This window comes from Lupinus angustifolius, chromosome LG14, assembly GCF_001865875.1.
Source record: "Lupinus angustifolius cultivar Tanjil chromosome LG14, LupAngTanjil_v1.0, whole genome shotgun sequence".
NCBI lineage: Eukaryota > Viridiplantae > Streptophyta > Magnoliopsida > Fabales > Fabaceae > Lupinus > Lupinus angustifolius.
This window is the reverse complement of record NC_032022.1, coordinates 10,833,798-10,850,403: the sequence shown is the minus strand read 5'-3', so window position 1 is coordinate 10,850,403 and position 16,606 is coordinate 10,833,798. Positions and strand designations below refer to the sequence as shown.

Below are 16,606 nucleotides of genomic sequence, written 5' to 3'. Positions count from 1 at the left end.
GGATCTCACTAAAGTTAAGTAGGACCAGTTGAAAATTGACATGTGTAGATCATATTCATGTGATTTTCATGCTACACATTTCATGATGAATCTATGTCATTTAGTTGTGTCAATGTTGGTGATCATTGTTGAATTAGTCATGATTGATATGGCGAAATTCATTGTGATTCGATATGGAGACATGACTAATGGACGGGATAATTTAGGTATGTCTGAGTCATAATGACAATATTTAAGCGTGCAATAAGGATAACACGTATGGAGAATCATATGTGTGACCAGTGGGAGATTGTTAGAATTTCTGACAATTTATGGGTCACAAATATAATTCTATAATTGTGTTATGGCCATTATTTAATTAGCCAAAATATAAAATGATCCTCAAGAATTAATTTGGTGGCTAAGGGCATATGTGTCATGAAATATTACAAGTGTAGATACATTTGGGTCATTTCTGATTTGATGAAGGGACTGAATCAGAATTATTGCAACTAAAGTAGTAACCACTATGAGGTTACTTTTATGGGTTATGGTCTCCATTTGTAGAGCAATGGGTTTTGTTGAGTAGGCTGATGAGAATAAAGGGAATTGTGAAGAGTTATCATATATAAGATAACACTCCATCACAATTCCATAAGGTAACTAAGCCAAGAGTCTCACATCAAGATTCACTCTCACCATAAGGCACTCTCTCAAGCTCAAGGCTTTCTCATTCCCCTCTAGAGAAGCATAAGGAAAACCATTCGGTGCTCTTACATCTGGAAGATCATCGCACCCTCATACCTTCGAGATTCCGAAATGGCTCAACAAAGTATGTTCTTCTTCTTCACCATGAAATCTATTAGGGTTTCTTCGGTTTGGGTCATGGTCATTCCATAAGGGTTAATGTATGGGGATAAACATTAGGTTATCGGAACGAAACCATGACCATAAGGACTTCCGCATTCAATCTAAGGATTATGGTCGGAGAAATTCTCCAACAGCTTCTAGTCCTTATATTTATGCTTTCTTCACTTTTCTTAGTCAATGGATGGAGAAAGACATGGGAGTGGGTAATAGATGAATTCAAAGGGAGAGCAAGAAGATAGTTGAATGTATAATGCCCTTTGTTAAATATGGCTTATATTTAGTTATAATAGTAGGAATTATGTTTACTCTAAATGATAGCTTGGGTTTCAAGTAATTATCAATTTTTCCATTGTATAAATTCTTGCACTTTGTCTTGTATAGAATTATATTTTTTCAATAATAAACGTTCTTTGCATTTTCTTATCTTTTTGCTCTTTCAATTCCTTTCTTTTTTATCTTGTTGATTTATCATGAAATTAAGACCCTTTGTTGGTGCACTAGCAAAAGGATATGGAAATAGCATTACGAGTTTAATCTTAAAACATTGAAATGTTAAATTAATCATCCTCTATGAGATCATAGTATTTGTTGGTAATGATAATCATACTTCATAGGGTATTAAAATAAATTATTGGATTTAATGAGATATTGGGATGATGTTAGAAGAAAAATTATGGTAGAACTAACGATGTAAATTAACATTAGTAATAGTAAGCATGATAAATCAATTTAAGTTAAGAAAAAGAAATAATAACTTTACCTTTAAATTTAATTTTGAGTAACATTGGTCTAGCGATATGTTATATTTCGAATATAAAAAATAAGGTGGTTGATGAAACCACCTTTTTATATTGATATAAAAAAATTATATTGATTAACAAATAAGGTGGTTGATGAAACCACCTTTTTATATTTCAAATATTATCTTTCGTTAAAATAAACTTATATGGAAATGTGTCAATGTAAACTAATCAAGATTTAAGTATGTGTTTTTATTGTAAGGATTAGTCAAAATCTGATTTGTTGTGTGTAGATAGGTGTGTGCCCATACATGTTTTACGTGTCTCCTTAGTTATTATAGAAGACTCAAGACAACATTTAAGAACATTCAACGTACATAAAATTAGAGAATGATTCCTCTCCAGTATTGTGTGAGGTTTAATTTTTCTGAAATATTTGTTTTCAAAAAGAATAAAAATCTAAACCATTAAAAAAAAAAATTTGCCACATGTCCTGATCTTAACTACGCATTGTCCACTTTAATAATGGAGAGGAGCCACACTCATAAAATTAGGCATATAAATTCATTTATCTTTACTTTTGAGTGCAAGCAAAATATCATTTTGTAAACATCTTTATCATATTGGTGTGTTATTAACAATGTGTTGATCTAATAGTATAAAACCCTACTGGATCTTCAAGGTCGAGTGTTCGATTCCTATAAGTGATACTTGTTGGGAGAATCAATCATGAATTCCGAAAGTAATTAATTCATTACCCAAAAAAGTAAAGAAATACCCTGATAGTACAAAAAATACTAGCTTACGTTATAATAGTACATAAACATTGTATCATAACGTGAATTTGAAACTAGCACAAATTAGGAAATTTGACACTAATACAAATTGCACTCAAAATTTATAGTAGGTTATAGTCTGAGGGAAATTAAACCTAAACAAATTGCATAGATATTATATTACACTCATCTTATAAAATATTATGCTTAGTTTCCTTTTTTATTTCTTCTTATATCCTTCATATAACTATTCCTAACTTCCATCACAAAATTATGAGAAAGAAGTGGCGACAAGGCACATGCACATACACAGCTCTATGCTGGAGTAAACAGAGAAGGGTGTAATATTTCAGTCCACTATTTCAAATGTTGAACAATTCTCAGCAGCACAATGACAAAAGGACAACATGCATTTGTGACACTGTTTTCTAAAAATTGGAACTGAAAAGCCAAACATAAATGATCCCATTTGGGTCACTACATAAATGCTCAAAGTGAGAGATGCTGTTCATTTTGGATGCTTACCCGATTTCCTCTCTACATTTTCCCAAACTATTTGATCTTTTGGAGAAATGTAAGTTAGTTTGCGAGTTTGATTTTAGAGGGGAATAAATAGAAAGAGAAGACTTCATTATTCTCTCACAGCTGTATTTTATGACTTTCATGTTTTCAATTTTCATTCTTTTCCCTAAAAAACTCAACTTACAAATGCACTCGTAAGTTCCTTCCAACGAATGGTGTATTATATAGTAGGAAAAAACTCCAAAGCTTTAGTAAGTAATTTCAATGGAATGCTGGAAATAATGATAAAAAAACAATCAAACTAGAAATAGAAGGAAGAAACAAAGATGAGAATGGCATATCACACTCACCTCCAAATCACTGCTCTATGAGATATACATACATGAGTGGCAGTCAGATAAGGAAAGCTCACCAGCACTTTGTTTGAACTAATTTAAAAGTAAGAAAGTTACCCATATTCACTTCCCTTCCATTAACACTAAAAATATATAGAACATAGGAGAACTTAACTTGTCATTATATTCTTCAGACTAAATTTATTATTGCCACTTGATGCTTAACAAGGTTAAATATTCTATAGCTCAAACATGGCATTTGTATTCTGATTTTGTCTCCTCCGATTATGTGTTTGTTTTTAGGACAATACATATTATTAGTATGCCTTTTCAGTGGTCTAAGTACAATACACTTGTTAAGCTCTTTTACTGGTATTCTTATTTCAGTACAATACACTTGTTAAGCTCTCTACCTACGCGCTCACTATCCTACAGAGGATCTCACTCCATTGTTTTAGTTTGTTTTCTTTCTTCATTCTTATTTCCATTGTACCAAAAGGGAATCACATTAATTCACATGTTCTATTTAAGAGATGAGGGAAACAAAACTAGACACAAGTGTTAAAATTCATTCTATAGTAATGTTGCAAATATACATGCTCCACTAACACAAACTAACTTCTAAAAGTATATTTATATGAAGTAATCAATATAAAAATTTGATTCATGCTACAGAACTCCTAGCCTATTCAATATCAGATGGTGATGATGCATGGATATAGAGAAAAATGTACACTAATAATATATAAGTTCTATACACACTGTCAGTTTATCATCTTTCATCCACTTTCAATAATTATTGACCCTAAAAAAAAAAAAAGGATTTAATATGTATATACTGACAGTGTAAATGATTTTTAACAATCATTCATATGTTTAACAATCATTGACTCTCAAACAAAAGTAATACAAATCAATAATAGATGATATGCTAACGGTATAAAAAACTTTACACTGGCGGTGCACAAATTTTATATGAATGATATACTGATTGTGTATAAATCTTAACTCGTAGTACTTAAATAATTAGATATTACACTTATATATAATCCAGTGAGTTCCATAGTTGATATTTCATACTTCAAATATATTAGAGAAAACCGGATGCTTAAAATTTGAATGGTTATCCAAAATAACTTTGTAGTATCAATGTAGAACATGCCTCAAATAGCAAAGCCAAATCCATCTTGGTTATATCTTAAAAAATAAACCAAGATAAATAAACTAGCAAGGATAGCATAGGAAGCTGTAAATAAATGTTCATGACTGATAGCATAGTATTTCTTTTTTGATATATTGATAGCCTGCTATCCCGTTTCACATGAAATATAACACCTCAATTAAACTCCTGATAATGAATCTTGCAATTTTAACAAAAAAAATGTTACCCTGCTAACTTAAGATGACAATTTCAAGTATCAATTTCATATATCTTGCAATTTTTGATATACTCTAATAGAAGAATCTCACAATTTGCAATTACATTTGAGTACCATGCTTTATGTTAAACCCAGCTACACTGCCTAATCCTAAACTTGTTTTCAAACAAATAAAAAAGAAGAATTCAACATTCAGCCCCAATTCTTGCAAAAATGACCCTTCTACTTGACAAGGTTTGTTACAAGGGTCAGCTTCATTTTCCTCATGAAACTGGAAACATGGTACCAACTTAATTCTCCTGAAACTGGTGGCCACAATCGGTGCAAGTGTAGAATGTAGTTTGCCCTTCATCCGCAGATCTCATCTGACATTTGAGACACTCATAAATTTGGATACTAAATAAGCTTCATAAGAAATTAATGAATCTGCATTATAGTACAATACCTGTCGAGTATAGAAGATTGCTTCATTATGGCCACATTTTTCACATGTCTTGTTGACCTGTCATCAAATAATTTTCATTAATACATGAACTGATGTTACAAGGAAAGACTATGACCTTAAATAAATATTGCAGGTTGCATTACCTTGGACAACTGCACCTTCTCCTCTTCAATTATATTGATTCCAAGCTCTCTTCTGATATCCTGAAAACCAGAAGGGGGAATTTAAGGAATATGAAACCATAACAAATGTGAAGATTAACATCATCCTGTTTATCATAACATTTTTTTTTTGCTAAATTGTCATTAAATCCTTCAAGACAATTAGGAAATTGATGGAGATGTGAACCATCAGATTCAAGCGGGGTGGATAAAATAACGGAATGCTTTAGGTATCATATGTGATAAAAAGGTACTACTCAAACTTAAGGGGAAATTTTATCACACGTCTATGAGACCTCCAATATTATATGAGACTAACGTTGAACGGGAAAATGTCAACAAGAGATAAGCATGTTATGTTGGATGAGTGGACATACTAAACAATATAAAATTAGAAATGGATGTACTATGGAGAAAGTTGGAGTAGCTCCTATTGTAGAAAAGATGGTAGAATGATGTCTTAGGTGGTTTGGACATATGCAGAGGAGACCGATATAAACTCTAGTAAGGAGAATAGATCACATGGAAGTTAATCCAATTAATAGAGGAAGAGGGAGACCAAGAAAAACCATAGGCAAAACCATTATGAAAGATTTAGAGATCATTGTTTTGTTAATGAATATTATCTCTGATAGAGCATTATGGCGTCATTCGACCCATCACTCATGTACCCAGCCCCACCAAGTAGGATTAAGGCTTGGATGTTGCCACTAAATCCTCCCTTTTAATATCCTTCAATCCAAAAGGAAGCACTTAAGGAATATGAACCCATCACATATATGAAGCGAAGATTGTTGTGCTTATAATAACATAATAAATTTTGCTTACAACCATCAAATCCTAAACCATGTTCAACATTTCGATAAGCGTAACCAATATAAGCGTAACCAATACTCATATTTCATTCTCCAATGACGGGAATCTTCTTATTGAATTCCATCTTTTAGGAACAAGGGTGAGATACTGAAATGTAATCAAGGACTAAGGTATCTAAACCTATCATTACCTTGCGCATATTAAAGAACTCAAACACACTAACAGTCCATCATGAATTTAGTTATGTTAATGTCATAGTAAAGGTACATCCATCAGAAATTTAACCAACACCCTCTACCAAAGTCTATGTGGCAAATGCTGTCATTAGGTGTCTGAAATGATCTATTTCAACAAAATCAATAAAAATATGATGTGTGTCTAATCTAGTCTGTATAGCATACCTCAGCAGAAATTGTGTAACTTATTTCCTTCCCACGAATACCTGAAGATAAGGATAGTTAGTTAAGATGCATGAAACACCAGCAGAAGAAAGCTAAAGTTGAACAAACATATATGAATAATGCAATCAACAGTTCACACACAGACACAAAAAGCTTGCACTCGCAGTTCAGATGTTAGTGCAGCAAATTCATCTCCCCGCGTCTAAATGACATTGCACAGTATATGAATCCAATAAAAAATGAGGAGGATGCTCACTACTGTTACTTTCACCACCTAATCAATGGAAACACTGGAGTTGTTTATATCAAGAAACAATTGAAAGGATCAAATGGCATCCTTACCTGAGTACACATTGGTGTATAAAGAGTTACAGAATTTAAACTAAAAACATGCATACAAGTAATTTCAGTTGTTAACAGTTAACAATATATAACAAACCAAACATGCAGATCAATAATCTGAAGAAAATGAAAAGGGTACAAACTTGAAAGGCTCATTCACCTTTTAAGCTGCGCCTAGTTTTGCACAAAGGGCATTCAGCTTGCGCGGTTGAAGGGACTGTGAGCATTGTCCCACACAAATTACAAAACAAGAAATCACGGCCCCGAGAATATTGAGACATTATCTAACAATTAGAGAATAACACGATGAATTTGAGTCGTGAAATTCGAAAACCCTAAAACGGTGTGAAGTGTGATATAACAGATGATAGTAATTTTGCAAACCCTAATTCGAGAATGGGATTGGATGGGGAAATGTTTCTCACTCTAAACGCGTCGTTTCGTATTGCCCTGTTTTATTTTTCTTTGGGCCAGATCTCTGTTTTTTTATTAATGGGCTGTGTTAAAGTCTTGTTAAACCCAAACTGAACCACTTTAGATCTGTTTGCAAGTTAAGTTTCAAAGAGAAATGAAAATAAATGGAACACTTGAAACGTGAAATAATTTGTGAAATATATAAGAAGATAAATTATCTCAATTCAACTATTAAAATCATGATATGTGTCCTATATAATTATTTTTTACAAAAATATTTTTAAAACAAAACAAATCAGTATATAAGTACAAAACAAGGTGTCAATCTCATTTATTTTTTGTTATGTCTTACTTATGAAAGGGATATTAGTCTCTAAGTGTAAATAAGAGATATCCTTGGTAAAAAAAACTATTTTTTTAAAAAACTTGTTCTAATATTGGTCTAAAATAAAATAAAAAAAAGTTCATTCAATTAGTCCATTGTTTTTAAAGTCAACTTAATCAATAGAGTTACATCTGAGTTTAAATTCTTCTTGTAAAACTAATATATTTCGGATTTAAAATTGAGATCAGTAAGTGGATGACCTATAATTCAGTGATGAATTCTAAAAATTGAGATTTAAATTATTTTGGGATTTTCAAGTATTTTATTTTTTATTTAAAATATTAGCTGATGTATTATTAATTAATTCCAATGCAAACAATTCGAATATACACTAGGTTGTTTTTTTAGCCAAGTAGCAAGGTCATCAACTTTGACACTATAGATTTAAAGCTAGTAAATCATGAGGCAAATTACTTCATATCCCTAAGAAGGGTTTGTTAAAAAACATATTTTTATCACTTTCACCAATGACCTCTCAAATTTGTTTTGTATTTCCTTTTAGTGTGATTATAAGGATATAAATAAGTTAGATTCGTCTATTAATGATCTATTATATGACCTATAACAGGATAGGTCAGGCCAAATTTTTTTCATAAACACGTCACGCTCAGACTTTTTAAAAAGTCTATTTAGACCAATAGACCAGACTTTAGACCACCTAAAAGGTCTATTAGGCCTAACATGATGGCTTATTTAGTTATATATGTTAAAATTATATTATTTTAATATAATAAATTATTATATATGTAATATTAATATAAAAATGTATACAAAAATATAATTTAATTATTAGAATTAGATGTGTCTAACTAAAAGTAAGGTTATAAGCCTATTTAAATATAAACATGATAACTTATTTCACGACCATATAGTATAATAGGCCTTTAAACATGCTAACATGTCATACTAAACTTTTAAACAGGTCAGACATATGCTTTGATTTTTTTAAATAGGCTAATAGGTCAGACTCAGACTCGTATATGCTATATAGTTTGAGCTTGTTTAATGCAAAGTCCAGTCACACCTGTTTCAACCCTTACGTGCGAACACTCTAGAATCCAAGTTTCTATCCAAATATATCAATCATTTTTTGCTTATCGAGAAGAGGAGGAATCCACTTACTTAATCAAGAAAGGAATGGAAATCACATCCCAAGGATGTTGATATCACCATTATAAGTTCTGCAAAGATTAAATACCTATGTACTATATATACATATTCACAAGTATTTGATAAAGTAGTTACATTTTTTTATGTCACCCTTTAGAATCACCATTCTTTGTCTATTCAGAACTTGATTGAGATCAAAAGAAGTAATATTTAATATACACTGTAAATCCAAAACATTTTGTTAAAGTAACTAACTATAATCATGATGTAGCACACAGAGATAGCGCAGTAAATAGTTACATGTTTCTTTGTCGGGTGTGTGTATATTTTTAACAAAACATATCTCTCTGATAAGTTAATCCAAAGTTATGCTTTTTGTCCTTTCTGATTATTAACACAGCTTTTAGCATTTGATTCTCTGAACCAATGTTCTTATATGGGTAACACTGTGTACTAGCATGGTTGGCCTAATCTCAAAAGCTAGAATCATCACTCATAAAAAGCTTAAAAAAGAATAAACATAAGATGAGGTTGAATAATAAAGATTACATGAAAAAATATACTCACTCAATTAATCATTCATTTATATTCTTTTTCCTTGTTCTGTCCTTGATTCCTTTCCTTTATATTATTGAGTGTATATATTCACTACCATGTGCTTTTGATTTAGTTTGCCTGATCATGGTTTATAATTTCTCAGGTTCATTGTTCATTTCTTGTACTAATTTGTTTTTTTTTACTACTAAAGATTTTCACTCATCCTATGGATAAGGAACTAATCGCTTTTGAGGTGTGTGGCTGCAGCCAAACGAGTGTCGCTCACAAGAATCAAACCATTGACATTTTGATATAGCAAAACACAATTAAACTAACGTCTTATTAGTTTCAACTAATTTGATTTGTAACTTTTTAATATGCTCTTTCTTCAATGAGCATATCTTTGTCGTAGGTATGTGTAATGTGCATTCCTTTTTAAATATTATTCTTCACAATTATAGACCATACAGAGTGTTCCGAGTTACACAATATACTTTTTGTTGGAAATTGATACTATCATTGCTTGAAAATGTTATTTGAATGATTAAACCAAAACAGAACATAAATATTCTTCCAAATAATACTCCCACACAATAAGTTTCTTTTTAAAAAAAAGCAAATTGATATATATTAAGTTTATATTTTTTCTGTTTATATTTATATATGCTTCTCTCTCATTGTTTTTCCCTTTTGCTACTTGACATTTTGTATTGTGATTAACTTTATTCTATTCAGGAGCTGGATAATTTTATGACTTCAAATAAAAGGATTAATATCATGTTTAAGTTGAAATAACATATTAACTAATTGGAGAAAAACTTGGTTGGCTGGAGACAACCTCAACACATAACATTTGGAGACACCTAATCATAGTTTGACAAATCATAGAAATTGTGAGTTTCACTCCACTAACCCAGGTTTTTTCTCTGTCTTTCTCTCCTCCTGTCTTTCTCTTTAGGGTGAGACCCACGATTTCTATGATTTGTCAAACTATGATTGGATGTCTCTGGATGTTATGTGTTGAGGTTGTCTCCAACCAAGTTTTTTTTTTCTTGTAATTGATTTAGAAATATGTGTGAAATAGAAATGTAAACTAATTGGATTGTATGACAATTCACCTTTCACATGTAGAAAAAGAATCTCATTTTTTGGTATTACAAATAGTATCTCTTAGCTTATGATAAGAAACTATATCTTTCAGAGTGTGTAACTGTCTCTCCCAACAAATGTTGTTCTCAATAATCGAACCCTTGATCTGTTGGTCGTTCCAGAGATCTAAAGGGGCCTTAGACCACTAAACCAACACCTTAGTATAAAAGAACATAATTTAAACTATAAATACTTGCGATTTAGGAACTAGAGAATAAAATCTACTAATAATTCATCTAAACTACACTCCATCACCATGTGAGCACCGCACATTCCATCTTTCCAATAATAGAAAATATATTGCTTTTTTTTAATTTTTATACTACAGAGAGTATTACAGAAATAAAGGACCTTATTATTAAGTAAGTACATGGCAGACAATAATGCATCAGCATTGTGCACTATAGATCATGGGTCACATTACCTTCCTTAGACAAGTGAATTTGCATTAGCCAACTTGATTGATAAACACAACATTAATGTCATTACATCCTTTTACTACTTTAACCAAACATGACCACTCATTAAATCAAAAACAAGAATTGGAAAGTCATGTTTACTTAGAAAAGACTACATATCATAGTATAGCCACACATAATAAGATATAGTTGAAGTATAGACCTCAAATTCATATGCAAACAAAATAATAGGCCTATTAATTTTGTGAACAGGACAAACAACATAAAAATACCCATCAGTCATTTCAAATTTAATTTGCTAGATTCTGTGATTATTTACCTAAAGTACCTTTACTTCTTCACAAAAGTATATCACATATTAAACCTAAGAGAGAGAGCAATGTTCTTTGTTCATTACTTTCATGTGACCAAAAAAAAGGGAGTGATGAATGATATACAAAGAGCATTAGTTTCCATAAACCAGAGACCATGGCAACACAACTTTTTTACTTACATAGAGCAAATTACAAATTTACATATCTACCAATACCAAAATGAAACTAATAATAAATACATTACAAAGGATAAGAGCTTAGTAACTAAACTAGTCAAAAAGTAATATCAACCTAAAATTTGAGACCATATACATAATATTTGTTGGCAATGATATTTCTCAGCACTGCAGATGTTGCAAGAGGCTCTGACAATCAGCAAAACTTCCAAGCCACTAATGACTTAAGAAAAGAAAATCTGATTGGTAGCATGTACTGTTTATATCATTGGAGCAAAAGGTAGATAATAAACGCACCTATACATGAAGCAGATATAAAAGCAACCTATCCATGAAGTAGATATAAAAGTACCTATTCATGAAGCTCTGTGCCACATTAAGTTCCAGCATGAGGCCCTACCATAAGATGGAGTGGAAGATTGGCAGAAAAAGAGATTCAATTAGTTTAGCTCTGCCAATAATGATCGTCAACACCACCCTCGGCATTTTGATCAAAGCAAACTTCAGCTACTGGCTCTAGAACTTCACCCTTTCATCTTAAGGAAACATGAAGGTCTCATAGGCCGTCTACCAAGTTAATATCACATGGTTTAGGGGCTAGCAGATTCTTGTTATAGCAAGAAGGCAATTTAGACTGGGAACAGGGACAAGCTAAACCCTGGCCACTACTGCATTTCCATTAGGATTACATTAGAACCATGAAAACGCCACCACTTGTTATGAACCAATAGGTAAAATTAATCCCCGGAAATCTCAAGGGGGACCACCCAAAAGGCAAAGTTCCTCACTCGTCACAGTTGTAACACCTGCTTGAGGTTTGACCTCAACCTGCTTTGTTACTGGTGCTGCCAAAGTCAACATCACTGTTGAACCTCAAAACATTAGCAGCATGTGGTTTTCCGAGGACAACAACTTGCCGAAGAACAGCAATGAATCTTGATTTGATTCTCCAACCAATCAAAGCCACATCTTGTCAAACCAGTACAGGTAACCCATGATTGTGGAATGATTTTATTCGCCCATCCCATCCTGCAGTAACAATCACCATGCCCCACGCATGAGAATGGGAGGTACTCTTACAAGAAGATTTCAAGAACTTGTATTCAGATTTATGCATCACAGATGTTTTAGCCTTGGAGCTTGAAACAGGAAGTTTATCTTCAGGCCAAGTCGCAGATCCCTTGGGAAAAGACTCCAAGAAAAACTCTTGGTCGAGAGAGAAAGAAGCAGGTGGACTGAGTCGAATACCTAGAGGCAATCTTTTATCCAGGACATCCACTTGAAGTTCGTTTTCAGTATTTTGAGATTTCAAACCATGCCAAGGTATTGCAACAGATGCATTCGAGAAAAAACGCTCACAAGATGTAATCTTCTTAACTTTTGTTGGACAAGACTCATCCTGACTAAGGTTCCATAGATAAACATTAGAGTCCTCACATGCAGATAATATATGTTTCCCATCAGAAGTAAAAGATGCAGACAATGCACTCCCGCCGCTTAGGCCTAACAGCAAAAAATGAAGAACCTTAGGAACAGAACATACAATGAAATAAAATACAAATGAAGTTAGTGAACCAACAATAAGAATAGTAGCCTAAGTGAGCTTCAAGCTATCATGCCAGCATTTAAGTTTGACAACAAAAAAAATGTCAGAACAAATTGAATAAAAAATAACTTATCAATTGTAAAAGAATGTACAATAGTACAGAACGGTTGGGAACTGAGGAAAATTCATCATAAGTATAGGAATTAAGCAAAGTAACATACTTTTGTATTTGCCAATCACATTATGCTCATGAAGGATTCTGACTTGTGAATGAGCACAAGTAACCATAACTTTGTTAGAATCTTGTGAAAGAAACTGAAATAAATAACATATACTCAGTTGATCACAGAAAAGAGGAGCTTATATAGAAATTCACAAATACACAAGAGCAAAACAAAATAATCTGGCACAAGAAGCAAGAGAGGTCGAAATACCTGAAAGCTAGTTATCCCTCTGCCAGGAAGTTTCTTTTTACCAAGTAAGCATGGTTGGGAATCTAACTGCAAGTGATTCTCTGGTTCAAGCAAAAAATTGAAAACAAGCAGCATTAGGGACACCTAAATGGTTTAACCAGAGGAAAATGAGGAGATATATGTCAGATGATACCTGATGCATTAAAATATCGACAATTGCCTGCCATGGAGCCGATAATCCCTGCCTGTATAGAGTGAGCCATTCATCAGAAATCCCTTGCTATATAGTCTTTATTTCTATAAATAGAAATTGCTAAAAAATGTTACCTGCCCATCAGGCCGATAACATACTGCAGTCACTATCTCTCTAGTATCAATCCAATCAACAACATGACAATCAGGAACTGCCCAGATGCGCACTTTTCCATCTATACATCCACTAATGAAATAATTGTCATCCATGGGATTGAATTGTATGCATGTCACTGTACAAATTATCAAATGATAGACAATTTGTGAGAAAATTGAAATGATAAAAACAAATTAGGACAATGGCTCAACAATTCTGAAAATAAGATAGAAAAAACAGCAAGGCGCACCATAATTACTGTGTGAGAAAATTTTCAGGCAGTTTTCATGCTTCATGTGCCATAGACGGACAGTTTTGTCCTCTGAAGATGACAGAAGATACTGCATCCAAAAAGAAAATGAAAACCAAGTCAATTTCCCCAAAAATTAGTCTATACCTAAGTGTATGTTTAGTTCAATAAATAACTAAAATTATGGCATTCACTCACATTATTCTTTGACCAAGAGAGATCCAAAACTTCCCCTCTATGACCGTGGAACTCATGCAATGGTTTCTCCAACAACCGAAAGATCTTAGGCGGGAAAATAATGCATGCTGAATCTGATGTTTTTTTCAGGCCCTTCACTTTGGTAAGTTTTTCCTTGTCCATAAACAGTGGTCTCAATTCAGAGAGATCATTCACTGTGAAGTAAATGCAGGATGGATCAATTTCAGGAATGTCAATTTCATTACACCTATCATCGACAACCACTTGCCACACGCGCACAACACCATCTTCGCCAGCACTGGCAAGATACTGTCCATCAGGGCTGAATTTCATGGTCAAAATCGAACCTTCGTGTGCTTGGATGTCTTGCCTCGTGTAAAGAGCTGAAAGTTCCTTCATTTGCTTCTTGCATTGACGAACCTTAACTTTCTGAAGCCTACACCCTGAGAATGCACAACTATCTCCTTGTCCCACATTTTCACTTTCACTTTGCCTATCCCTGATACACGTTATCGACTGCAATCTTCTTAACCAACCTCTTCCAGTCCCGTTGGACTTCTTGGATAAAGCATCCGCATCGATCTCCTCAAACTCCCTACTCGCCAGACGTTGAAAGGTGTTCTCAGAATCCTCAGGTTCCTCAGCAACCACCGACCTATCCGAATCCTTATCTCTACCACAATAGCTCATCCTCCTATCCTGCCCCTCCTGATCCATGTGACAAGGCAAATTCTCCACCAAACCAAACTCCTCCGAAGAATTCATAGTAGACCAACAAGACATCGATGACCGGCTCGAACAGAACTCCTCCTGAAAACCACAATTTCTATCCACAGCCCCATCACTACCATTCACACCATTATTCACCTTTTCCCCTTCAACACCACCACCACCACCCAAATCCACTGAATTTTTAACTCCATTCTCAGTCACACCCAACCCCAACCTCTGCATAAACCTACTCCTTCGCTCTCTCACACTCCTCGGTCTCCTAATCCACACATCATAATCAAAACCTTTGGACATTCCTTCTCTAGCACTAGAATCATTGTCTTTGCCATCCAATTTTGCATCAGCAATAGAACCAATATCCTCAACAGCATCGAAAAACTCACATTCCTCATCTCCGCTGAAGCTACCCATGATTCTTGAAGTTCAACCCATGAAAACCCTTTCAAATAAACAACATTTTAGGAACTGGGTATGTGTTAAAATCCAATTTTTTTTATCCCCGGACGAAGAATCCACCCAGAGTATAAACTATATATAGAAGCACAAAAACCAATATCAAATATATAAAAAGTTGATTCAAACCACTCAATAAGGAGAAACGGAGAGAGATAATTTAATAAGAAGTTTACGAAAACCGAGAGATCCAACATGGATCCCAATCCATACCCAATGAACCTAGTCTTTCAAAGGAATTGGAATTGCAACAAAAAATGAAACCAAAAAATAAAATAAAAAACAGAAATTCAAAACAAACCCACAAAAATAGAAAAGGGTGGAAAGTAAATAAAAGGTGTAGATTTTCAGAATAGATGAATTTGAGAAATGAAGTGTTGGAAGAAACAAGCAAAAAAACAACTTTTTTTGAGAGAAAACGAAGGAAGAATGAAAAATGGGCTCACATGGGTGGTGATGATCACAAGAAGAAAATGGTGTTAGAACGAAGCGATGACATGTGTTTGGAATATTGGAGAGTGTTGATGTGTTGTTTTTGCGATGAATAATGAAAAGCGAAAACGAAAATAATCACTTATAAGCGAAAATGAAAATAGACCAAGTTAATATATATAGATAGATAGAAAAAAGAAGTGAAGTGAAAAAATAAACAGAGAGAATCAGAGAGGAAATGTCCGTTTTCAAAAGAAGGAATAGGAAAGAGGTAAAGGGTAAAACAGGAATTAAGGGAGAGAAAAACATTTATCGATGTTGGTGCAGGAGAAGGCCCGAGAAACGAGAATAGGAATACCAGAAGATGGAGGTGGTTGTGTTTTATGGGATGGAGATACTCTCTGATATCGAATAAGAAACAAAAATTTAACGGTTATGATTTTAAGTTATTTTTCTAATGAAAAATTTATTCTTCCTAATATTTCAAGAGTCTAAAGAAATTGAAGTTGTATTTTATGTGTCCTTGTGTGTGCTCATATTGTTCCTATTTTTAGGCTCGACAACCTTTTTTTTATTTCATACAAATTAGGTCATTCATTCAACATTTTATATGATTGGTAAAGGAAATGTAATAGAAATGACACACTTTATATAATTAGATAATTTCTTTTTTTTTGTTTTGATAATGTCATTGAGTTAAAGGAATAGGATTAACTAGGCACAAGTTTAATTATTGAGATTTTTTCCATGAATAAGTAATTAATATGAAGTAGAATGAAAGATAAAAGGTTAAAAAGATTTATGTAGTTAGTATATCATTTACCATTCATCTATATTACTTATAATTAAAAGTGAATAATGTACTAGTATAAAAAAAACTCTTACACTACATAATATATTTTTTTCAAGGTTAAAATTGTTAAAAAGTCACCTCTCTGAAATTAATGAATAGAAATATTTTTA

At 33.0% G+C, this 16,606-nt stretch overlaps 2 protein-coding genes across 2 annotated transcripts; both read right to left on the bottom strand.

Moving 5' to 3' along the window:
• LOC109326146 (DNA-directed RNA polymerase I subunit RPA12) lies at nt 4,864–7,176 on the bottom strand. Its single transcript, XM_019558823.1, has 5 exons — nt 6,927–7,176; nt 6,425–6,465; nt 5,190–5,249; nt 5,047–5,103; nt 4,864–4,966 (listed from the first exon to the last, which is right to left on the bottom strand). Exons 1-5 carry the CDS (start codon nt 7,045–7,047, stop codon nt 4,892–4,894), a joined length of 354 nt encoding a protein of 117 aa, XP_019414368.1. The 5' UTR covers nt 7,048–7,176; the 3' UTR covers nt 4,864–4,891.
• LOC109326938 (WD repeat-containing protein 44-like) lies at nt 11,830–16,033 on the bottom strand. The gene is made up of 8 exons (XM_019559859.1): nt 15,658–16,033; nt 14,027–15,197; nt 13,829–13,919; nt 13,557–13,714; nt 13,423–13,474; nt 13,251–13,330; nt 13,038–13,131; nt 11,830–12,773 (listed from the first exon to the last, which is right to left on the bottom strand). Exons 2-8 carry the CDS (start codon nt 15,167–15,169, stop codon nt 12,244–12,246), a joined length of 2,148 nt encoding a protein of 715 aa, XP_019415404.1. The 5' UTR covers nt 15,170–15,197; nt 15,658–16,033; the 3' UTR covers nt 11,830–12,243.

Excerpts from the sequence above, each read along its gene's own strand:
- LOC109326146 (XM_019558823.1), bottom strand. The coding sequence starts at position 7,047 with ATGTCTCAATATTCTCGGGGCCGTGATTTCTTGTTTTGTAATTTGTGT. Across the intron at positions 6,466-6,926 it reads AACTAGGCGCAGCTTAAAAG|GTATTCGTGGGAAGGAAATA; the intron begins GTGAATGAGCCT and ends CCTTATCTTCAG. Across the intron at positions 4,967-5,046 it reads CAATCTTCTATACTCGACAG|ATGAGATCTGCGGATGAAGG; the intron begins GTATTGTACTAT and ends CTCAAATGTCAG.
- LOC109326938 (XM_019559859.1), bottom strand. The coding sequence starts at position 15,169 with ATGGGTAGCTTCAGCGGAGATGAGGAATGTGAGTTTTTCGATGCTGTT. Across the intron at positions 13,715-13,828 it reads TTTCTCACACAGTAATTATG|TGACATGCATACAATTCAAT; the intron begins GTGCGCCTTGCT and ends TAATTTGTACAG. Across the intron at positions 13,331-13,422 it reads TCGATATTTTAATGCATCAG|AGAATCACTTGCAGTTAGAT; the intron begins GTATCATCTGAC and ends TGCTTGAACCAG.